This window comes from Ictalurus punctatus, chromosome 23, assembly GCF_001660625.3.
Source record: "Ictalurus punctatus breed USDA103 chromosome 23, Coco_2.0, whole genome shotgun sequence".
NCBI classification, from domain to species: Eukaryota; Metazoa; Chordata; class Actinopteri; order Siluriformes; family Ictaluridae; genus Ictalurus; species Ictalurus punctatus.
This window is the reverse complement of record NC_030438.2, coordinates 9447971-9471303: the sequence shown is the minus strand read 5'-3', so window position 1 is coordinate 9471303 and position 23333 is coordinate 9447971. Positions and strand designations below refer to the sequence as shown.

General features: G+C 37.7%; 5 protein-coding genes across 8 annotated transcripts; 3 read left to right on the top strand and 2 right to left on the bottom strand.

Moving 5' to 3' along the window:
* Positions 1-458: 458 nt before the first annotated feature.
* Positions 459-7106, bottom strand: mynn (myoneurin). 2 transcript variants are annotated; one of them, XM_017453700.3, is made up of 8 exons: positions 6976-7106; positions 5530-5825; positions 3476-4824; positions 3230-3389; positions 2116-2294; positions 1936-2019; positions 1760-1846; positions 459-1669 (listed from the first exon to the last, which is right to left on the bottom strand). In XM_017453700.3, exons 2-8 carry the CDS (start codon positions 5799-5801, stop codon positions 927-929), a joined length of 2874 nt encoding a protein of 957 aa, XP_017309189.1. In that variant the 5' UTR covers positions 5802-5825; positions 6976-7106; the 3' UTR covers positions 459-926. The 2 variants fall into 2 exon arrangements, with proteins under 2 accessions (XP_017309189.1, XP_047006138.1); XM_047150182.2 differs by lacking the exon at positions 6976-7106 and adding an exon at positions 5929-6771.
* Positions 7107-7352: 246 nt separating this feature from the next.
* Positions 7353-12703, bottom strand: LOC108256633 (centrosomal protein of 85 kDa-like). 2 transcript variants are annotated; one of them, XM_017453694.3, is made up of 12 exons: positions 12620-12703; positions 11861-11940; positions 11609-11764; positions 10887-11031; positions 10757-10807; positions 10587-10664; positions 10058-10114; positions 9260-9319; positions 9119-9171; positions 8922-9024; positions 8491-8579; positions 7353-8398 (listed from the first exon to the last, which is right to left on the bottom strand). In XM_017453694.3, the coding sequence occupies exons 2-12, from the start codon at positions 11914-11916 to the stop codon at positions 8215-8217; spliced, it is 1032 nt and encodes a 343-aa protein (XP_017309183.1). In that variant the 5' UTR covers positions 11917-11940; positions 12620-12703; the 3' UTR covers positions 7353-8214. The 2 variants fall into 2 exon arrangements, with proteins under 2 accessions (XP_017309183.1, XP_053530732.1); XM_053674757.1 differs by having other exon boundaries at positions 7355-8398; positions 10914-11031; positions 12620-12702.
* apodb (apolipoprotein Db) lies at positions 11609-17335 on the top strand. Of its 2 annotated transcripts, none has more exons than XM_017453698.3 (6): positions 11609-11691; positions 13805-13945; positions 14695-14834; positions 14924-15045; positions 15142-15227; positions 16216-17335. In XM_017453698.3, the coding sequence occupies exons 3-6, from the start codon at positions 14715-14717 to the stop codon at positions 16449-16451; spliced, it is 564 nt and encodes a 187-aa protein (XP_017309187.1). In that variant the 5' UTR covers positions 11609-11691; positions 13805-13945; positions 14695-14714; the 3' UTR covers positions 16452-17335. The 2 variants fall into 2 exon arrangements, with proteins under 2 accessions (XP_017309187.1, XP_017309185.1); XM_017453696.3 differs by having other exon boundaries at positions 11610-11691; positions 13805-13930; positions 16216-17334.
* Positions 17336-17431: 96 nt separating this feature from the next.
* Positions 17432-19108, top strand: otos (otospiralin). The gene is made up of 4 exons (XM_017453699.3): positions 17432-17564; positions 17703-17769; positions 18111-18134; positions 18627-19108. Exons 2-4 carry the CDS (start codon positions 17709-17711, stop codon positions 18812-18814), a joined length of 273 nt encoding a protein of 90 aa, XP_017309188.1. The 5' UTR covers positions 17432-17564; positions 17703-17708; the 3' UTR covers positions 18815-19108.
* Positions 19109-19327: 219 nt separating this feature from the next.
* cops9 (COP9 signalosome subunit 9) lies at positions 19328-23009 on the top strand. The gene is given in 3 exon segments (NM_001200951.1): positions 19328-19490; positions 20632-20704; positions 22853-23009. Coding segments are annotated over 3 exon segments (174 nt in total). The 5' UTR covers positions 19328-19427; the 3' UTR covers positions 22891-23009.
* The last annotated feature ends 324 nt before the right edge of the window (positions 23010-23333 follow it).

Below are 23333 nucleotides of genomic sequence, written 5' to 3'. Positions count from 1 at the left end.
GATACATTACAAAAATTTCAAACACGGCACATGAGACGGTTAAAGGTTACTCTGGATTATTTTAACTAATCTAAGAAAATCTTTAAATTGAACAACCCTAATTTGTAATTGTCATAGCACACAACGGAATATTTATTGATTGTTTAGAGGTTCATTGGCATATTGTAACTTAAATAAAGGCCAATACTGCGATATGTAGGGTGATATACTGACCCAACTCAAAAACAGATCAATATTTATGAACAAAATTTTGATTTGATCTAGAGGAGCAATTAGAATTTTCTTTAGCTGTAATAAGGGAGAAATCGTTCATCATAAAAAATAAACGCCAGATATTAACAAATCTATCTATCTAATTTAATATGCTGAAAATGTAGGTTTTGTTTTTAAGGGTCAATATTATTTTTAAAAATCAACAAAATTACATAATGAAAAACAACACCAAGCCAGACAACTGATTGATGACATTTGTCATGTTTTTCCCCCAAAACAAAAAACAAACAAGCAAACAAACAAAAAAAAAAAGAGTATAATTCTATTTAGTAGCAATAAATCACACAATATCATGATATCATGAGAAGAGCAAAATATTAGCTTAAGCATATCCCCCTTTTTTGTGGTTATCAGTTGCTTTTACATATAAAGCAACTGTTTAATCCATACAATTATAAAATCACACTCAGCAGAAGAACAGCGTTGTGGACATGGTCATCAGGAGATCTTTCTTTTTTTAATCTTTTTTTTTCCTTTCAATACTGAAAAGCATAAATAAAAAACCTACATAAAAATGGCCTCCTGGTTCAGCAGTCTCTGAAACTCACTGAAGATTGTCTCCATCTTACAAAGACAAGAACTACTCTAAAACTACTCTGTACTGCGACAGATACGCCGTGGAACCATCAGATGTTCTCCAGACGTCTGCTGTCTTAGTCGATAGTCTGCACAATGACGATCTGAGCGTGCTCAATGTCTGAGGAACCGGGAATTTCATACTGCTCCACAACATAACTCACTTGCTCCCCGGAATCTCCGTGCTGGATGAGCACTGGGGTTTCTGAGGATTCGTCATGTTGGATGATCATTGGTGATCCTGTAGCTTCTGAATGCTGGAAGATCATGGGGGTCTCTGAGGAATCTGCATGTTGGAAAATCATCTGCGACCCTGAGATCATTTGTGCTCCTGAGGAGTCGGCGTGCTGGATGATCATTGGCGTTCCTGAACCTTCCGAATGCTGGATGATCATCGGAGTTCCTCCTGCTTCCGAATGCTGGAAGATCATCGGAGTTCCTCCTGCTTCTGAATGCTGGAAGATCATCGGTGTTCCTCCAGCTTCCGAGTGCTGGATGATCATCGGAGCCTCGGAGGACTCGGCGTGTTGGATGATCACAGGGGATCCGGAGATCATTTGGGTTCCCGACGCTTCCGAATGCTGGATGATCATCGGTGCTCCTGTAGCTTCAGAATGTTCAATGAACATCTGGTTTTCTGGCTGATGGATGACCATGGAGGCCTCAGAAGTGAGAGGGGATTCATCTGGGAAGCTTGGCTCTGGGGATTCTGATAGAACAGAGCGCACTCGGGCTATCAGACCTTGGTGGTCAATCGGGATGTTAATCGGACACTCGACGGATTCGGATTTCGTAGGTTCTTCGTCTTGTTCTGGAGTAGCTGAATGGTTAAAAATGGTTAGGAAGAAGTTAGAAGCAAAGTTAAAAACGTTCCCGAACAATGCTGTTGATGTTAAAATTCCATACGTACCGCTGTGTTTCAGAGCTCGGTGCTTCTTTAGGCTATAAACATCAGAGAGGGTATTTCCACATATATTACAGATCACTCTTCTTGAACCTGAGGTAAAGAACAGATCAATTAGCCCACCAAATACTTTCACATCATCATCTTCAGGAAATCTAATTTAATATTTAGCTCTGATTCACCATTATGGATGTCCATGTGCTTCCTGAGCTCCCCAGATGTTAAGCAGGGTTTCCCACAGTCCAGGCAGATGTAAGGCGTCACTCCTACAATTACAAAAACGTGTAAAATAGCGTAGATACGTGTATATTTGCTCCGGCTGATAAGTATTTATCCTGTGGTTTGCAGGATTGTTGTCTCACCCGTGTGCTTCCTGGTGTGCGAGATGAGGGAACTGGAGACAGCGAAGGCCATGCCACATGTGTCGCAGACATAGGGTTTCTCGCCCGTGTGCCGGCGCTTGTGGTACATCAGCGTGCTCGCCTGAGTGAAACGCTTCCCACATTCACCACATTCGTACGGCTTTTCCCCGCTGTGTGTCCTGTGTGGAGAGATGAAACTGCATTATATATCGTACCTCATAGAAAGATGAGTAAATAAACTGGAGAAGTGGGTGGTATGTAATTCCTCCTAACGTACAGGTTTTGTCTGTACCGTCACCAAACCTTCCACAGATTGTCTATTTTGACTGCGTGGGCATGACGGGAAGCTGCAATTTCAGCCACAAGACACACTGGAATCAAGATTTTCTTAATTTTATGTAAATTAGGGTGCACTTAGTTTGCATTTAATGTTTGATGTGAAAAAGGAATCGTATACAACCTCTCGTTAAATGTGTGTAGTACGACGGTGGTTTAGCGCAACATAAAAAAAATTAAGGTTACAGGAATAATATTTTGTAATATTTTGAGAATAAAGTCAATATTACACAGCAGTAAAGTTGGATTTATATTTGGACCTTCGCAGATTGGAGGTTCACTCTTCTGTTTCTCAAGAAATAAACACAAAAATGAAAAAATGTGTATTTTCTTGCTCTGAAATGGACAGAAAAAGTACAACTGAATATTTTTTTAATCCACATTTTGTCCTTTTCTGTGTTTATTTATTGAGGAATAGAAGAGCGAATCTCGAATCTACGATTGTCCCAATATAAAACCAACTTTATTCTCAAAATATTACGACTTTTTTTTCTTACAAGGCACTAAAATGTTGTTGTAGTATAAAGATGTTACGATGAAAAAATAAAAGTTTTCCGACATCTTCAGGATAGAGATGTTTAAGTTTTGTTGTTCATGAAATAATTAACAACTGCAGTCATTGCTGAGGTGTAAGAGAAATAAAACACTCGGGAACATGCCGTTAACTTCCAGGCAGTAACGGTAACTCGGCTTTATCTCCGACCTGGTTCAAGTCATCGGAGTGTTTTATTTCTTACTTGCTGTGCCGTGTAGAACTGAGGGACTGAAGTAAACACACCTCATGTGGATTTTAAGATTGCTGGATGTAGCGAAAGCTGCAGGACACACGTCACACTTGTGAGGCTTTTCCTCTCCATGATGCATGCGGCAGTGATACACCAACTGGCATTTCTGCGCGAAGGAGGCATCGCAGCGGCTGCATGAGAATGGCTTTTCACCTGCGTGTACAGGAAACGTTTAAAGAAAGAGAAGAAAAAAAAAAAGATAAACCTTCAGAAAATTGTCGGCGCAGTGAAGTTATTACCTGTGTGAATCCGCAGGTGTGTCTTGAGCTGGTTTCCCTGCCTGAAGCAGCGCCCACACAGCTGGCACTGATAAGGTTTAAGACCCTTGTGTATGCGCATGTGTCTGCGCAGGCTGCTCATTTCAGAGAACAGGTTCCCGCAGACGTTGCAGATGGGCCGCAGCTTGATTTGCGACACCTTGACGTCACCTTCTTCCTCCCACTCTTCACTGCCTTCCTCTTCCGCTGCTTCGTCCTGTTCGTTTTCATCGTTGCTGGCTTGGCTCTCTCTCAGCTTTCGGCTCAGCTTCCTCTTCCTGGTGCTCGTCCAGACCTTCTTGGCGTTTTCCGGAGCTTCCTGTTTGCCATCGAGGGGGTCGGAGGAGGACGCTTTTGGCTGGTTATTCTCCTGATCCGGTCCTTCGTCCTGTTCCGTTCCTCCTTCTGTGTTGTCGGATTCGGGCATTTCAGGCGGCGGGGGTTTGGAACGTGGCCTGCCTCTCTTACGCACTCCTCCTTCTTTCTGTAACGTCTGTGTGAACATCTCCTCGGGGTTCGGGATTTCGGTGGTCTCAGACGGCAGAGACTTGGTTCGCGGTCGGCCCCTCCCCCTTCCTTGTTTCGCGATTGTAGCCTCTTTAGGATTCTCAATGTCTGAAGTAGTTTTGTTTACGACTTCCTCATTGTTTGCGTTTACCTCCTCTGCGTCTCCTTGTGGATTCGCAGACTCGGACGGTTCCGACTGCACCGTCCCGGGATCCGTTTCTTCATCGTTCACCACTATGGTGTTTTCTTCAGCGCTGGTTGAGTCTACTGCCTCAGAAGACAATGGTCTAGTACGTGGACGCCCTCTTGGTCTTCCGGTTCCTCTCCTCACTACAGTGTTCTCCGGAATCAGGCTCTTATCAATCACCGAAGCGTCCGCTTTGTCAGAATCCAAAGGTCTCGTCCGAGGCCGGCCTCTCGGCCTGCCCCTTCCTCTGCCTCGTCCTCTCTGCGAAAGTGTGCTTTCCTTCCTCGTAATGTCGTCCTCCTCTTCGTAAAGCCGAGTCCTGGGCTTTCGGATCCTCTTCTCAGCACCTTGTGGAGTTTGTTCTCCGGACGACTGGGAATCGTCAACCGGAGCTGCTTTTACTGGAAAAACTGCCGATTTCTTCTCTTCCTCCTTCCTCAGCATCTCTCTTTCCTCCACTTCCTCAAGCGGCTCCAGTGGTTCGTAGTCATCCGGGCTGAGCGGAGAACGAGGATCTGCAAAGAGCGTGTCCCTCACAGTGACAGGGCTTTGTTTGGCAGAACTCGAGGAACAGAGAGCCAGGATTTCCTGTATCCCAAGGTAAGATGCCGTGTTTTGAAAGTTTGGAAACTCATCCCTGTAGAACACACAAGGAACCTTATATTACCTAACAAAAGATTATAAGAGACCCTAGTGCACACTAAACTTTTTCCCCCTCCCACCAGCTCCAGGTTTGCAGTTTTTTTTTTTTTTGGAGAACCTTTCATTCTTGGAGAATGTTTCGATTAATGGTCTCTAGAATCTGTTTTTTTTTTCCATTAGTAAATTCTCAGATACGAATGTATTTTTTAATAATAATTTTTTCAACCCAAATGTGTGCTACGGAACTTTTTCACTCACAAAAATAAATAAATAAATAAATATTTTTTTTTACCACCATAATCACTATTCATGTTTTCAAAGTCACAAACTCCAGATCACATAAATCTATAGACTCAATTTTTGTGTTATAGTGTGAGAAAGGGAACACACACACACCAACTCTGATGTACAAGTGTCATGTGACCTCAAAAATCTGACCTCGTTTTCTGTACTTTCATTTCATGCCTGACTGACTGATCTGTTTGGTATAAAATCAAAATGTTTTATCTTCACGTTCTCCAAAAATCAATTATCAAATTAAAATATTCAACATTACAGTTTTCCAGAAAATCGCCGATAGTTCTAGATACCAGGTATATACATTTCCAGGATGTGCAGGAACCCTTTTGTACAACCGAAAACACTCTCTCGGTTTAATCTCTAAGCCCCAAACTTCACAGACTCGGACTCTTGTCCTCACCCGTCTATGTGTAAGTTTCCCGTGTACATGTAGTCCAGCAGTTTCTCGAACACGGTGCCGTTAACCCACTCGGGGTCCAGTTTAATGGTGAAGTCATCTTTTCCTGCATCGACGCACTGCGTGGAGAAATACTCGCTGAAGGCCGCCAGGACGTTACGGTGAGCTTCGTAGCGAGTCTCACCGATGATCACTGTGCAGTCACACAGGAAACCTCGCTCCCTCTGCTTCCTCAGCTGCTCCAGGAGGAACTCGCCGTGAGGGACACGGGCCATGATGTGGAACACGACGGATCTTCACTGGAGAAACCAGGAAAATCAAAACAGCCAGTGAATGTGAGAGAAGCAATTCATTAGAAACGATTCTCAAAATGTAAAATGTAGTTACATACAAACCCCAAACCTTATATTAATGCGAATGTAGATGTTAAGGATTATTTCAGTATCATTTTTGTAAGCTTCTGGGCCACCAGGACTGCGGTTATTATGCAAAATGCAGGTTTTCCTGCTACATTTCCTCTCCAAATTTCAGTAACTATTTGTGAGGTACATCAGCACCAAGTTCATCCTGTTACACATTATTGATGACCTGAAATCCACCTGAAATCCTCAGACAGGTTTCTCCTCCTTTGCTGTTCATACAGAACGAATGAATCATAAGAATCATATGAACGAATCATAATGAATCACCCTTTAAATCAGTGTAGAGTTGAAGGCAAAATGTCTTTGCTATGATACGATATAAAGCCAAAACACTGATGTATAGTCTATATCAGATTTAAATTCAACACTGAGATGTTATAACTCTTTAACATGTTCAATTTATTACCTTAAATATAATATAACCGTATTATAACATTATTTTTCATTAAAATGAACCTCTACAAACGATTCTTACAAGGACTCGGTACTGTGTGTTAAAAACTACCTAAACGTCACAAAGGTGAATACTTAAACCCAGTTTAATACACAATATTTACAGGATATAATGTCTTTACGTTAATATGAAGTAATAAATAATTAGCTAGCTAACGAACTTTCACAGATCTGACATCAGAGCGACTCTGAATAAAAATAAAAGTTCCCGCCGTTTAAAAGTTGCTAGCTAACGTTAACTTCTTTGCTAACGCGCGAAGATTAGCCACAGACTAGGCCTCAAGTGAGATTCAAATATTTTCCATAAATCTATTTTTAAATTGTATTCCTTATACAAAACCCTCCCGCTATTTCTATACTATCCTAGGAAAGAGTGGTACAAGTTTTGACATTCAAAACAAAGGGCTCTTATTTCGAAAACGGCTCAATCCGGTGCAGTTCGAGCAGCAGCGGCTCGCGGATTTTACATCAAAACACTCAAGGTAGATTAAACCATATAATAAATATATAAAACACTCTAGAAAAAAATGTAATTATATTTAAAATATTCTGATATTAAATATTTAGACCTTACATTAATGCAAGCGTAGATTAAAACCATTCGCGATGGTCGGCCATTTTTAGGCTAGTCCAGTAGGCTCGGAGACATGACATAATATCCGGTTTGGCTCTTCTGATTTTGGTTCTTGATACGTCCTGCAGGTGGCGCCAGAGAGATTGAGGGCGTTTGATACAGCTGCTACAGGACATGCAAAATTTTTCACGCCCCATATTTTACATATTAGCTGCAAAAAATTTATTTAAAGCAAGACATTACAGAAAAAAAAAGAAAAAAAATTAACGCATGTTTTCTTGATTAAACAAAGACCCTCCAACAAACCTCGCCATAAACATTTTTCATTTCCATAGCATTTTTAATTCTAAATCAAAACAATGTTTTTGTTCGTATTAATAAGTATGTATTTAATGACAAAAATCCTTGTTTGTATAAATAAATATATTTTTAAAATACATTCCAAGATCAATAAAAACTTCACAACAATCAGTGGATATCTTTCTTCTTTTTAACGCGTCCTATTCACCGGTAGTGTTTTGCCTTAAAACACACCAACTAAGCCCGATTATTACTTATTTTGAAACATTTCTAATTAAGGTGTCTGATGTCTTAAATGTTCGCTTTATTAAGTCTTATATAAGACTTAATAAAAGTTTAAACACTGTCAAACAACTCTTAAGCAGTTCGAGTCGTTAAAGACTCAGCCATGAGGAAAACATGCACCATAAATTTCACAAAGGTGGAGAACTTAATTAATATTAATGTTTAAGGGGAACTTCACTAATGTTATGAATCTCCAGATGGACTATGGACTCCAATTCCCAGCAGCCAGTGCAGCATTGCATCACGGCCATATGACCACCAACGCCTGACTATCATCCCGGTTTACGGGCAGCTGTGCGTATTGATCACTGTTTATACAGCATTCGGTGTCTGAAAGTGCATCCGCGACAATTAATCGTCCAGAAAAAAAAGTTATACAAGAAAAAAATAATATTCAGTTTATTTATAAAAAGTGAGATAAAATTATTATAAAACATTCAGAAATATATATATATATAAATATTATTACATATTATTATGTACATCATTATAGGGACATCTAAAATCACATTTTCAGACTACTGAACACTCAGCTGTAACATCAACTCCAGAGACACATCTTATTTTTATTTTTTACTTCTTCAACATCACTCATGTAATATATTAACCATACCATTAAATACAGTCGCTGGACAGTGGAGCTGTTTTTTTTATTTATAAAGGAGGAAGGCCGGTGTGATATATTCGGCAGTAGGGTCTCATCAAGTGACGGACGGTGTCCAAAACATCTGTGTACACGGTGGGGGTCAGCACTCCGAACACCCCCAGCAAGCTGAAGCAGAGTGCGAAAGCAGCACAGGCTGTTTTCTTTATATTTCTCTTATAGCCGTGTGTCACTCTTTTAATAAATAAACAGCAGAATGGAGTTAGTGAGCACAGACTGTGAATTAAAAAAAGTTATTGATATGTATCAATATATATATATCTCACTTTTCTGACACATGAAGTGCTTGTTGTTCCTCCAGAGTCTCTGCATCTGCATCTTCTTCCTCCTCTTTCTGCTCTTCCTCAGGGTTCATCTAGTTCATCAGCAGAATATTACGTAAGGAATAAACCAATGCGTGTGGTGCTGTTACAGGAAAATAATCAACATGCCATGCTGGTGGTGTTGTGTGAAGTGGATTTACAGTTACCACATTGAAGTTTATTGTTTTTATATTATTTTTTAAATATGGGTTTACTCCTCTTATACTACAGTGAGTTGCTAATGAACAAGTTGTATTTTTTATCCACTTATAGTTACATTTATTGTTCAGGAACGCCTATGAAACAAGGTATAGCAGCTATAAGCATTCGTTCCATCACCAGCCTCTCTTTAATCTGTCGCTTCAAGTTATAATAAGAGGGGAAAAAAAATCTACCGGATACTTAGACAGAATTCCAAGCTCTTCCCCGAGTGAAACAGACTGCTCAGTAGTGAGTGGCAGCGTCGTATCCACGTTCATGAAGCTTCCTTCGCCCCTTCTGTTAAATACAATAAATATACAAAGGTGTGGATTTACTCAGGTATCTTGCGTGTAATGACTGAATAACTCAAAAGTATAGAGAACAGACGTACACTAAAGCCAATGCCAACTGGTCTTCCAAATCATTTAGCTTCTCCTTCATGTCCTGAATAATAAAACACACATTTAAATATTTTTAAATATTAAAATAAAAACCCCAACCCTAACGTGATGAACGAGATCAGCAGGTGTACCTGTTTAATAGTGATGTATTCGGACACCGAGTCTTTGAGCTGCTCGATGGCAAAATCCCTCTGAGAGAAAAGCATAAGGATTATTCTACAATTTAAACGTTATATTTACATTTACATTTATTCATTTAGCGGACGCTTTTATCCAAAGCGACTTACAAATGAGAAAATACAAGCAAAGCGATATATCAAGCAGAGAACAATACAAGTAGTGCTACCATACAATATTTTATGCTAATCTCTGTCCATGAACACGAAGCCTGTTTACTTCAAACTTTCTCAGAATAAAAGTCTAAGCTCAGTTCTTAAACACCGTTATTTTAAATCAAACACTGCCATGAAGTCTTCAGTTAAAGTGTGTGTTAAATGGATTGAAGCCTTTCAGAGATAGAACTACTTTCTCAGAGGGAAGAGTTTGGGACGTGTGTCTCGGATGGCGTACTGATACCACAAAAGCTTGTGTAGAGGAACCGGGACTACTTTTATTTTTTTTTACTGCATCACTCCAGTGTTGGATAGTTTGCTAAAAGTCCATAAGAACAGCTCTGGGAAGATTTTTCTCTCACGTCTATCTCATCCTCACATCTTTATTATTATAGGGTTGAATTTGTGCTTTATAGTCGTGCATTTTAAACCTTTAATGACACAACAGCTGCTTTTATATTTCTATTATCAGTGATTTTGTTAAAGTACACAGGTTTTGTTCTCTCAGTGCAGAAAAACAAGTTTTTCCTGTTCTATGCGTTCAGTGGAAAGAGTTTAACTTTAATAAAGATTGTGCTGTGAATGAATTAAAGTTACCTGATTTATGAGTTCATCTTTTTGTTCCAGATGAAGCCTGTTCTCCGCTAGTTGTTGCTAAAACATAATGTGAATTTATTTGATTAAACATGTAATAATGTGTGTGTGTTTTATTCCTCTTATATCACAGCAATTTTCTAACGATATCATTTTTTTAAGAATGAAAGAATGACTAATTTTCTTTTTAAGAATAAAATAATGTTTTTTTCAGAATGAAAGAATTTCATTTAAGAATGAAAGAATTTAAGAATAAGAACTCTTGAATATTTTAAAGAAATTTAAGAATTTAAGAATGAAAGAATCGACCTCAAAACAGGTCGTCATGTTACAGAGAAACCATGAAAGCGTAAACTCCTCTGTCCTGAAGATGTCAGATGAAGTTACAGCTTTACACTGGAGACTCCTTCCGTGAATAAGAAGGTCAATAAACTAGCCCAACAATTAAACCTTCTGACTAATCAGAATCCAGAACCGAACATTGCTGTGGCATAAGCAGTGCAATATTTCTTTAAAACCAAAAATCTGTCACCTGTAAAGCTTTTAATGCACAGCTGAGCTTGGTGATCTCCTTCTCCTGCTGCTCTTTTTCCAGGAGAAAACTCGACATCTGTAAGGAAAGATCATAATCACAATAAATTAACCAAGTAAATTAAATTAAGCTGAAAAGAGAGAAGAGGAACCGTTCTGACCTGCACATACCTCACTAGAAAGAGCTTCTACCTGCTGTCTGAGTGTTTGATTGTCCTTTGCCTGTCACAAGTTCACAACAATAAACCATGATGTGTTGAACAGATGGATCACTAAGCAAAATGCTGAGTGAGACATTTACATATTCAGTTCTGTCCTCTTTACGCACGAGTTCTTTGCGGTTCGCCTCGATCGCCTCACAGATCTCATCTTTCTCTGTCTTTGCAGCTCGAATCTCCTCCAGTTCATTCACAAGAGGCTGAACATTCTGAATCGACTGCTTCAAGCTGCAGAAACACACATACGCATATTAATAACTAGCAGAAGGTGTCAATCAAATTTGTTATTATTTTATCCCGGCAGCCATTTTAAGTTAAGCAGCTAAAGTTTATCCTGGCAGCCATTTTAAGAACATCTGGTTCCCTGAGTGTTAAATCACACAACAGTGGAATGTAAAAAAAACAAAAAAAACAACAACAAAAAAAAACCCTGAACATCTTTACACCTGAACCTTTTTATTCTGGATTGTGATTGGCCGTCAGGTGTTGATTAATTTTCTATAACAGCAGCTCTGACAATAGCGCGGGTTTATATTAATGCGCTCAGATACGTTATGGTTTCTATAGTAACAGCTCGTTCACAGGGATTCATACGGCAGACGTTCCACTGATAATAAAAAGATTTTAAAAACCGTTGTTATGATGAAGTTTTCTGTAAGGAGATGTTTATTTATCATTTATGGAAGGAGTCTCCAGTGTCAGCGCTTTGTAGCAGTCAGAGGTAAAGCTGTAACTTTAAGTCATCCAGGTGAGATGATGTCAATAATAGTGTGTTCCTATAGGCTACATCTGTGATGTCTGATACCTTTTGATTTGGTTCTTCAGCTCGCTGTTCTCGGACCTAAGAAGCACATTGCTGTCCTCTGCCATCTCAGCAGCTTTTTGCAGGTCAGTGTTTAATGTCCTCAGGCAGCTGTTGGAGTGCAGAAGCTCAGCTTTATCTGTGCCCTTGTCTGAATTCCTGTGCAGCACAAACAGAGAACAATGCATTATGTGACAGAGGATTCCGTTTCCTTTAGTGTCTGTATAACTGAATCACAACATTTTAAACACTCACTCATCCTGCTGTTCCTCTGGAATGTGGAGAGAGTCGTACTCTTCCATAAAGAGCATTTTCTTCTAACACCAGAACATCATCTTAACACAATAATACAACCATATGTAGAAGTATTCCGCACGCTTCAGTATTCTGCACAAGCCTCTGGCTGCTCATTAGAGTTAAATTCATATATTTAAAATCTATATTCTGAATTTATATATTTCTGTAAAGCTGTTTTGGGACAATGTCCACTATTAAAAGTACTATACAACTAAAACTGAATTGAACTTCTGTATTCCACACACTTCTGTGTATTTAATACTTTATAAAGAAGTGCAATTCATTAATTTACTGTTTACTTAGCATGAAAAGGTCAAGGGTAAGGAACAATTAACAGAATACTACATGAAAAATAACAATAAGGTGAACACCGAAATGTACTGAATATTAAACTGTATGTAATATTGACATGCTATAAAATACTAAAGTGTACTAATAATAAATTGAACAAACTACTGAAGTGAAATTCTTAAAGTACATCATAGTTATGTGTACACACTTTTCTCGACTAATTAAACAAGGCTAGTTTAAATTAGCTAGCTAGTCACATAGCTTGAGAGCTAACGCTAACGCTCTCGAGGACAGACTGGTATAAAGCACATTTCATAAAGTATTTCTAAAATATTAAATATGAAAGAAACATATAACTATAGTAATTTTAAGGTCTTTTCTAATCAAACATTCAGCTTGTAAGTTTTTTTCTCTCTCAAGTCTTACCATCTTATTTATTTACTGACGCTAACGGATAAATGCTACTCTGAAAAGCTCGCGCAGTGAATCTTTTCGAACGAGTCTTTTAGGTGTACCGATTCCACTGAATCACCATTCTAAATGATTAATTTGTCGCTATCGTTAACTCTTTAAAAAATAAATAAATAACATATTTTAATAGTTAATAATCAGATAAATACATAATATATACATAATATATTATACCACTCCACGTAAGCCTGCAGAAATCAGTGAATTGGTGTATTGAACTAAATGAGTCGAATGACAAAATGAATCATTTTCCACATGACTCAAAAACACCGCGATCGCCTGTGATGAATTTAATATCGATCATATCTCACACCTAATATACATTTTATGTATAATTTAAACTTCACGTTTTCAGATTATTTCCTACAATAGAAGATGTTTGCATGATCCCATACAATTAGTTATAACTTCTTCTTCTTTAGATATGAATCCTTTTTAACATTCCGAGAATACGTTTATTTGTATTAGGGACATGCAAAAGCGACGAAGGGTTTAGGGACCGTCTACAAAGTACATGAAATCTCTTTTTACGTTAAGTAGCCCTAAGTAATACGTTACAATATTTCAAAATTAGGTGTCAGTACAACGGCATTAGTAAGCTATGTACCTAAATATTTCCCCCACAAGGTAACTAATGTATTTGGTAACGAGCAAATAATGATTATAATGTTCACATGTGTAAAATGACTCTTATAGCATCATTCATATGCACTGTACCAACATGGTGTGTTTATATTAGCCCCAAGCAAAATCATAAATTTCAACACAAACCTATTATTACTGAGATTTGTAAAATGAAAATTATAGATCAAACTTCAAATCATGATCTTTTAAAGCATGTAAATAAAATGCTGGGACGTTTGTGATGTTGGACATTTGCACGCTTTTTCTAGAAATATGTACTTTAGATTTGTCATATCAAAAACTTTATTTTAACACAGGTTTAGTAATCTTTTATTCAGTATCCTAACATGCTACAAATTGTACACACACACACACACACACACACACACACACACACACACACACACACACACACACACACACACAAACACACACACACATACACAAAAGCCGAAAAAACAATCACGCTTTGTTTTGATCTTTACATTTTTTTTCTTATATTTGTCTCATGACCAGTTTGCCTCATCATCTGCTCCTGGTTAAGAGTCCTGCACTGACGACACAAATTCATACATTCAGTCCTTCAGTTCCCAGCGACTTCCTGAAACCTCATCTGTGTCACTGACTCTGATCTGCGAGCAGGTGAGTTCCAGGCAGGTAGGAATGATTTCTCAGAAGTTTTTTTTGTTCATTTAAAGCCTTTAAAGTGTTTATTATTTTGCTTTATTAAGAGACGTTATATTGTGTTGTTTTAATGTTACACAGCTTTCAGTTTTATGCAACAAATCAGTTTTTAGATAAATCAGATAAATAATAGATTCAGCCTTAGCTAATTATATAATCTTGCAATATTACATATTACAGGATTATACCAAGTACAATGTACAATGTGTGTTATTATTGTGTTGCTAATACTTTATTTTTCTGAGTTCTTGATATATTTTAACTGGAACAGGTTTCCTAATATAAATATAGAAATATTAGGGTTTGTTCTTTTCAAATGTAGGTCTCTGGGAAAAGCTGAGAACAAAATTAAAACTATTGATCAGATGTTGGTTTTATATGAGCTTGTGTAATTATATTTGTGTTATTTCTGCAATATGTAAGTCTAATAGGCCTTGATTTTGGTTTTATGAGTTTTATTTTCCAGTGTTTGTGATGCTCATTTGGCATTTATTAGAATTAATTAGAATTTTGACTTTTCAAAATGGGACATGAGTTTCAGTAGGACTTTCCTGCTTAACAATAAATGTCATTAAATTGAATTAAAATTCCCCAAATCATCAGAGCACAATAGTTATTGTTAGACAGCACAATAGGAAGCTTTATACCACTATGTGACCACATGACGACTCATGCATTATAACTGCTAATGATGTGCTCATTACCTTCTCGCCACCTCACAGACAGTCGCACTGTCTCCACCATGAAGCGTGTCGTTGTGTGGATGTTTTCGCTGACACTGGTCATCTCAGTGTCATCTCAGGTCTTCCACTGGGGTCCGTGTCCGACGCCGCTGGTCCAGCCGAACTTTGAACTGAACAGGGTTTGGAGAAACTTTCCTGCCCTTTATTTCTCAGATCTCACTCAGGTACTGTAAATGGATTCACCTTTTCTGTTGTATTTTTAATGCAGTACCTGGGAAAGTGGTACGAAATCGAGAAACTCCCAGCAACCTATGAGAAAGGCACATGCATCGAAACCAACTACTCTCTCAGACCTGACAAGACCATCAGAGTTGTTTATGTCCGGACACGGTCAGTGATTTATACTGAAACGATCTGTATTTTAGTATTAGAAATGGATGAGAGTTAATTCCATTATAAATACATGTTATATTGTGCTGTTTATAGTAAGGGAAAAGTGAGGACTGCTGAGGGAACAGCCATCGTACAGAACCAGAGAGAACCGGCTAAACTCGGAGTCAGTTTCTCCTACTGTGAGTATTTAAAGGTGCAATAGTCGATTTTTTAAAATTCCTTGCTGGTACAAATAACCTGGAAGATCTGTAGAATAAAAATGCACTAAGCAAAAAACTACAAAAAAAAATGCACTAAGCCATTATCTAAGCAAATGTGTATATTAAGTTGCTGAGAAAACCTGCTTGGAAAACTGTTTTCTGGTCCGGAACGCTTGTTTGTGTTTGGATACGCCTCCTGTCAGCCGTTTGATACAGACACAACAGGAAATCTATCAGTGAGTCAGTGAGAACAATCTTTTCAGTGAGTCAGTGAGAACAATCCACTTAGCTCAAATAAGAGACTGATTATGATACTAAACAATGTTGTGTTTATCAGCGTGAATTTGCTAATCAGCTGATAAAATCAAAGTGCTTAATGAAACTTTAATCTAATATGAACTGTACTTGGTGCTACTAAAGTAATCTGATTATTGAGTGACTCATGTAGAGATGGAGCATTCCTGTTCGTTTTAACAGGATTAGTCAAATACATGTAAATTATTGCCCAAATCATTTCTTTTGTTGTTGCAGTTATTAGATTTTGCAGACTTATTTCTATAATAATCTTCCTCAATTCGGTGGTGAATTTACTTTCTACCGCAAAAGAAAGAAAGAACAAGCTGATTTTTGAGAGAATTTCCTTTTTTCCGCCATTTTCTTCTGGCTGATTCGAGGTGGGCGGAGCTACATTCCATAGAAGTGATGCTACCTATGCACCAATCAGAATTATTGATCAGAACTGACTACTTTCCTGATTTCTCTGTCTCTTTGTGAGTGCTTCTGCATCTATAGCTAGAAATTTGAGTGTAATTTAGAGTAATAATTTACGTGTGGTGAGGGTGAGTGCTCACATTGTGTTTCTACTGTGAAAGGAATGAGATTTAAAACTGAGATCATATTCATGATATCCACTGTTTTTATATATTCACTCAGACCATTAAACAGTCTCTCTCTCTCTCTGTGTTAGTCACTCCATACAGCCCGCACTGGGTTTTATCCACTGATTATGACTCCGTGGCGCTGCTTTACTCCTGCACTGAAGTTCTCCGGCTGTTCCACGTGGACTACGCCTGGATTCTGTCCCGCAGCCGTTCTCTCCCACCAGAGACCATCTACCACGCCAAGGAGGTCTTCTCTCGGGACAACATCGATGTTAGTCGGATGGTTCCGACCGATCAGCACGGCTGTGAGGGCGGGGCTTAAAACTACCACCACCATATCCATAAATTTACATATACAAATATGACAGATGAATCTCTTAGCATAAACGCTTTAATAAGCGGAGGTGGAAAAAGTGCTTACAATTACTTTTTTGTTTCTCATAATATCAGTTATATTTGTGTGCATTTTACTTTTACATGCAGTAAATAGTCATATGGAGAAATTATTATTATTATTATTAGATTACATAAAAAATAACTCAATTCCATGAAAAAAGTGTGAATTCAGATGAGTGATGCTGAATTTATGGTTATTTAACAGATTGTTATCTGAATGAAAAGGTTTAAACGCTAGCCCCGCTCTTAACCCCGCCTTTAACCCCGTTCCCAACCCTGATCGTTGCACATTTTTATGCAAATGAATACATGGGAATTGTTAGTTGTTTTGTTTTGAAATTTGACCCAAAACCATTTAATTAAAATGTAAACTTGAATATGTTTTAATGTGCACACGTGTTTAACTTAGTAGTATAATATTGATTTCTGCTTTTAATTAAGATTTTAACACAAATAATTTTTTCGGCACTTTTTCCTTCTGTTCTAAATGTTTTTGTCATATCATGGTTCTTCTTGATGGAATAAATATTTTATCAAAGTTTGTTTTATTTGGCTGCTGTAGTTCTGAATCACATCCAAACAGCGCCCCCTATCGACCAAACACTTTATATTTTGCATGTATTTTCATTTTTATCCTCTGTTCCATTCAAACTTTCAGTTCTATCAGCTGAATGTTTATAATTAGAATGAACGTTAGATATATTAATGTGCTTGAGCTTAACACATGATCATAACATTTTAAGATATGTCAGTTTGTCCTACATAAATACTTCCTGTGCATGATGTTAAAAATATCTTTTAATGACTCTCAGGAAAGTCTGAGATAAATAAATAAATAACTATGCACAAAATGTGTATGAGGTTGATTTTGGGGATGGAGAAGATTTTGGGGAGGAGGCACACACACACACACACTCACACACACACACACACACACACACACACACACACACACACACACACACCATTCAGAAACTCTGAACATTTCCAGCAGCTTTGAGCAGCGTAGATTATTAAACAGAAGAACACCTTAAAACAGGTAATGATTAAAAAAAAAAAAAACTAGTACAAAACAACCAGACTGAAGATTAAACAGGAAGTTTTATAAAATTTGATTTAAAAAAAATCTTTGCACTTTTATTCCACTGTGTGTGTGTGTGTGTGTGTGTGTGTTTAGGGAAAGATGAAGTGGTGTGTTCTGTTGTGCGCTTTCTTCATGTGTTTTGTTGCCAATCATCTCAGTGGTGAGTAACTTTTGTTTATAATTATTTTTTAAACAGAAATGATTTTATTTAGTCTTTAGATGTATTTAGTCTTTTAATCACAATAATAATAATAATTAAAGAATAATCTTCTTAAGAATAAGCTATTTACACCATGTTGTATGTTTTTATTAAGATTGTGAGCTCAGTGTTATATTTTGAGACAAAAAAAATCTTTATAAATAAAACTTGGCACAGAACTCCTTATATTTCCTGAGTCGAGGAGCTGACATATGAATCAACTCTTTGTGAGTTGTGTAGCCTACTAATAGATCTCTCTCTCTCTCTCTCTCTCTCTCTCTCTCTCTCTCTCTCTCTCTCAGGGGCTCGAGTCATTCCTGAAGGAGGTAAGATGTTATTTCTACTGGAGGGTTTGATGTTATAGTTTTGACCTATCGTATCTGATTTGAGCCATAAGATTTTTTTCTTTTTCTTGATTTTCTTTCTATGCATCTGCACAAACCTTGTCTTTCCATGAATTCTAAATAGTTCTATCTGGTTTTCCTCACACAGTAAATCTATATTACTGATTATTTTAGTTAAGAACGGTATTTAAGGTGTCCTACAGGACTGTAATGGTTTCTGATGGTCACTTGTTTAAAAGTTGTGCTTTAATGGTATTTCCATGGAAATATAATGGATGTTTCAGTGATATTACCTCCACATTAAATATTTCCTGAATCTGTAAGGAAAAAATGGAATCTTTAAACTTTTAAAATCATTAAATAGTGAAGAGAAAATGTTAAACAAGGAAAAGATGAACACATTTCTTTTTTGTAACAGAAGAACCTCCACATCTGTGCAATATTGCTGTCATGTTTCTGTATTTTTATACTCAGTTCCCTATGATGAGCCCCTGGCCAGACCCTACTGGCCGTACTCAACCTCTGATTTCTGGAACTACATCGAGTACTTTCGCAGTATCGGAGCCTACAACCAGATCAATGAGATGGCCAGAACTTTCTTTGCCCACCAGAATCTTGGTGACACTTTGGGATATGAAGTGGCTGAGCAACATGAACGCTAAATGGGCAATCAGACTTCTCTCTGCATGAGGATTTAAGGCATAATGACAGATATGAATAGTTTGTAGTTGATATTTAATAATATAGTTAATAATAGCAATAATAGTTAATTCTCAAGTTTTAACGTTAAAAAGTTATCAACATTAGATAGGCTTTGATGTGTGTTCATTTTGATCTATAAAATGTCAAATTATTTTGTAATCAGTTATACTTGTAACAAGTCCTGTATTAAACACTATAGTCCTCTGTTCTTCATATAAACATATACATTAAATACTTGTCATAAGTATATTAAACTCTTGTTTATGGAGTTAATCAGCTTGCAGACAATGCTGTTTATGAAAAAAATCTATTAATTATTGCAAACATTTTGTAACTAAATACAATTATAAAAACGAAAAAAAAAAAACTGTTAACGAAACAAATAAAATAAATAAAATTCGAGGCTGTGCGCATTACACGGTTCAGACCCGTTCTCCAACAGCGCCAGTGGCTCCTGGTTTCCAGTCGGCTGCATTTAAATGTGACACCACCGGAAGTTGCTTTACTAGCCTAGCTTGGTCGGCTGCTTTTAAAGCTCTCGTTAGCTGTTTTTTAAACAGTCATTCCGAAGACATGAAGCCTGCAGTGGATGAAATGTTCCCTGAGGGAGCCGGACCGTATGTGGATCTGGATGAGGTTCGTGTCGAGCTGATTTTTTTTTCTTTATTTGAGAAAGTAATGCTAGCGATGTTTACTTCAGATACAGTAAACAGGCGTTTCCCCCCGCCCCAGTCGCATTGCGCTAAATACCGCCTCCTGCTTTTGGATTGGCTAGAGTATCCTTGCATTGCGATTTGATTGGTTGACACGTCAAACTCTGGAGGCGGGATTTGTATGTGTGTGACATACGAGTGAGGGGGAGTATGGCAACTGTAATGCTAGTTAGTTTACACCTTTAATCAGATTTTTCCTTTTAAAAATATATATTGGGACGCACAGTTAAATTAATGTAGTTATTTATTAGTTATTTAACTAGATGGAAGTCGCTACATATAAAAAAACATTTTAATAAAGATATCCTTTTCTGAAAGCTAGCTAATATTGATACAGCTAGCGAGACACTTTTATATCAAGTACATAAACTCACTATTATTATTATTATTATTATTATTATTATTATTTTCTTAAAAATCATATAGTTTTACATTTATAACAAATAATATTTGCTTGTTATTTACTCAAAACATTTTATTTATTCATGAATTAATTTTTTAAATGTATTTTATTAATTAGTGGTCTAATTTTTTTATATAATTTATGTATTGATTCATTTACGTCTTTCTTTCGACGTTTCTTTCACCACAAACACATTATTTTGTTGTTATTGATGTTTATGCAGTGTCCTCCGCCACGTACACACAGTTATAACACAATATTATTTTACACATTTTCACAGCGGAGTTATTTATTTATTTATTTATTTATTTATTTATTTATAGAAGATTCCCAAAGCTTCATGAATGTAATTAAACCTGTAATAAATATGAATCACTGCTGTATAAAAGGAGACATGGACAAATAAAGTGGCACACAGCTTGAAATGTTAATATTATTAAATATATATGTATATATATTTAAAAACTTGAAATAGTAACTGATTAGTTCATGTTTTAATGAATCAGGTTTTTTATGTGAGGAATTGTTGATTTATTGTTTTATTTTCTCTTGTATAGTAGTGATGATTTTTCCAGTAATTCAGTAAATGTCATTATGATCTGTGTGTGTGTGTGTGTGTGTGTGTGTGTGTGTGTGTGTGTGTGTGTGTGTGTGACCACAGGCAGGGGGCAGTACCGGGCTGCTGATGGATTTGGCTGCTAATGAGAAAGCCGTGCACTCCGACTTCTTCAACGGTGAGACACGTGACAGGAAGATTCCTTCCTTCCTTCCTTTCCACCCTCCCCTCTTCCTCGCTCCCTCAATTCCAGAATTCAGTCCAAACACAAAGTTTAGAGTTCTGGTTTTCCTGACTTTAGAAGAAGAAGAAGCCTTTATTTGTCACATATTCATTCTTTATTTCTCTTTATTTGCTTTTTTCCTCCATTTTCCCCTCATTTATTCTTCCTTTCTCTTTCCATCTTATCTGCCTCTCTTCTTATTTTCATTTGTTCTTTCCTTCCCACTCTTCTTTCATTCCCTCCTTCTTCTTTCTACCCCGCTTCCTCTTGTTTTTTCTTCCTTTTTTCCCTTCCCTGGCTTTCTGTCTTCCCTCCTTTCCTTTGTCGTTCCTTCTCTCTTCCCCTTTTCCAGTCTCTCCTCTCTCATTCCTGCTTTCCTTCATGACTGATTTGGGCACATAAAAAACTAATACGTCATTTTTAAAATTCACTCACTCACTCACTCACTCACTCACTCACTCACTCACTCACTCACTCACTCACTCACTCACTCACTCACTCACTCACTCACTCACTCACTCACTCACTCACTCACTCACTCACTCACTCACTCACTCACTCACTCACTCACTCACTCACTCACTCACTCACTCACTCACTCACTCACTCACTCACTCACTCACTCACTCACTCACTCACTCACTCACTCACTCACTCACTCACTCACTCACTCACTCACTCACTCACTCACTCACTCACTCACTCACTCACTCACTCACTCACTCACTCACTCACTCACTCACTCACTCACTCACTCACTCACTCACTCACTCACTCACTCACTCACTCACTCACTCACTCACTCACTCACTCACTCACTCACTCACTCACTCACTCACTCACTCACTCACTCACTCACTCACTCACTCACTCACTCACTCACTCACTCACTCACTCACTCACTCACTCACTCACTCACTCACTCACTCACTCACTCACTCACTCACTCACTCACTCACTCACTCACTCACTCACTCACTCACTCACTCACTCACTCACTCACTCACTCACTCACTCACTCACTCACTCACTCACTCACTCACTCACTCACTCACTCACTCACTCACTCACTCACTCACTCACTCACTCACTCACTCACTCACTCACTCACTCACTCACTCACTCACTCACTCACTCACTCACTCACTCACTCACTCACTCACTCACTCACTTTTTTTTCTTAACAGCAGAATGTTAATAAATAGAGTTTAAGACTAAGAGGCAAAGAAAGGACAGCCAGGTAAATACATTCAGTGTTTAAATCCATGTAATAATGAGATGTATAGTGAATATTAAAGAGGTGTAAAGTTTTGGCACCCCCAGTTTTGTTTGGGTTGCTGCATCTCGTGTTCGGTGAGAGAGCTGCAAGAGACGCACATTTTAACATAAAATCAAACTTTATTATTGCTTATCAGGAATAAAAATGTGTGAATTTGTAGCGGTGTTTGATTCATTATTTAGGTGAGTTACTGGATTAAAAATATAGTTTTCACCTGCTATATAAGAACAACATTTTGTCTATTTTTAAAATATGGCCTAGTCTCTTGTAAAGGGTGCCATTATTATTATTATTATTATTATTATTATTTTTAAATTCTGCAGTTACTTCCCAATACCCTTATAATAAATAGCTTTAATTGCACCTTGAGTATTAAAGCAAACCCAGTCCACAGTCCATCTATCTTATTATATGCATTTGATTTTTATCTAATTATGGCTACAGAGTGGTAGTAAATATGCTTTAGCTTGGTGTCAGGAATGAGTCCGAGACGCAGGCTGTTAAAGAGTAAAGCAGAAACGCAACCCTGGTGTGTAAAGGCTTTTTTACGGGGCTTCGTTGGCTCCAGCACAGCACGGCTCCAAGTTTTAAAGCCGTGTTTCCGTTTGCAGCGGCTGAAAAGAGCTTAACACGTGTCACACGAAAGCAGCTTCATCCGTAAGGCGAAGTGGAACAATGCTGGAGGGAAAAGAAGAAAAAAACAACTGCACACGTCTTTAATGAGGAGAAATCCTGCACATATATAAGCTCTGGGAAGTGACGGGTTGTGTAGGTTTTTTTTTTTGTTCACTAAATTTAATTCTGTTGTTTTTTTTCTGTCTCAGATTTTGAAGACCTGTTCGATGACGATGACATCCAGTGATGAAGATGAAGCAATGAATCAATCGTGTGAAATTGTACTTTTTCCTTATCTGTATAAAGTCCAGTTTATGATGCTATGGGTATTTTTTGTCAATAAAACGTTTTGTGAAAAAATGAAAACGGACAACATCTTTTAAATTTCCAGATGTTTCTGAACGGTAAAGATCCCACACATTCCATTACATGAGCTGAAACGATCCTGATTCTTTTCTGTTCCTGTTGAAATCTGTTTCCAGCTCAGATTGCAGGTTTTTGTAAATTCCTGAACACCTGTAGCTGTGTGTAATTACACCTTCAATCCGGCGTTAACACAAAGATACAGATGTTCTTCGGCTCACATCTTCACGTTTGCTGAAAAATATGTTTCTGTCGAGACGTGCAACATCTCAAAACCCCCGAGGAAAGAAACGGGAAAAGAGACAAACATCACAACGTCTGTGTCTC

Coding starts and splice junctions, on each gene's coding strand:
- LOC108256633 (XM_017453694.3), bottom strand. CDS start 11,916: ATGCTCTTTATGGAAGAGTACGACTCTCTCCACATTCCAGAGGAACAG. Junction 10,665..10,756: donor TAGAAGCTCTTTCTAGTGAG/GTATGTGCAGGT, acceptor CTTTCCTTACAG/ATGTCGAGTTTTCTCCTGGA. Junction 9,172..9,259: donor AATACATCACTATTAAACAG/GTACACCTGCTG, acceptor TTTATTATTCAG/GACATGAAGGAGAAGCTAAA.
- otos (XM_017453699.3), top strand. CDS start 17,709: ATGAAGTGGTGTGTTCTGTTGTGCGCTTTCTTCATGTGTTTTGTTGCC. Junction 17,770..18,110: donor TGTTGCCAATCATCTCAGTG/GTGAGTAACTTT, acceptor TCTCTCTCTCAG/GGGCTCGAGTCATTCCTGAA. Junction 18,135..18,626: donor TCGAGTCATTCCTGAAGGAG/GTAAGATGTTAT, acceptor TTTTATACTCAG/TTCCCTATGATGAGCCCCTG.
- apodb (XM_017453698.3), top strand. CDS start 14,715: ATGAAGCGTGTCGTTGTGTGGATGTTTTCGCTGACACTGGTCATCTCA. Junction 14,835..14,923: donor CGAACTTTGAACTGAACAGG/GTTTGGAGAAAC, acceptor TTTTTAATGCAG/TACCTGGGAAAGTGGTACGA. Junction 15,046..15,141: donor GTTGTTTATGTCCGGACACG/GTCAGTGATTTA, acceptor TGCTGTTTATAG/TAAGGGAAAAGTGAGGACTG.
- mynn (XM_017453700.3), bottom strand. CDS start 5,801: ATGGCCCGTGTCCCTCACGGCGAGTTCCTCCTGGAGCAGCTGAGGAAG. Junction 2,295..3,229: donor AATCTTAAAATCCACATGAG/GTGTGTTTACTT, acceptor CTCTCCACACAG/GACACACAGCGGGGAAAAGC. Junction 1,670..1,759: donor CCGAGCTCTGAAACACAGCG/GTACGTATGGAA, acceptor TTAACCATTCAG/CTACTCCAGAACAAGACGAA.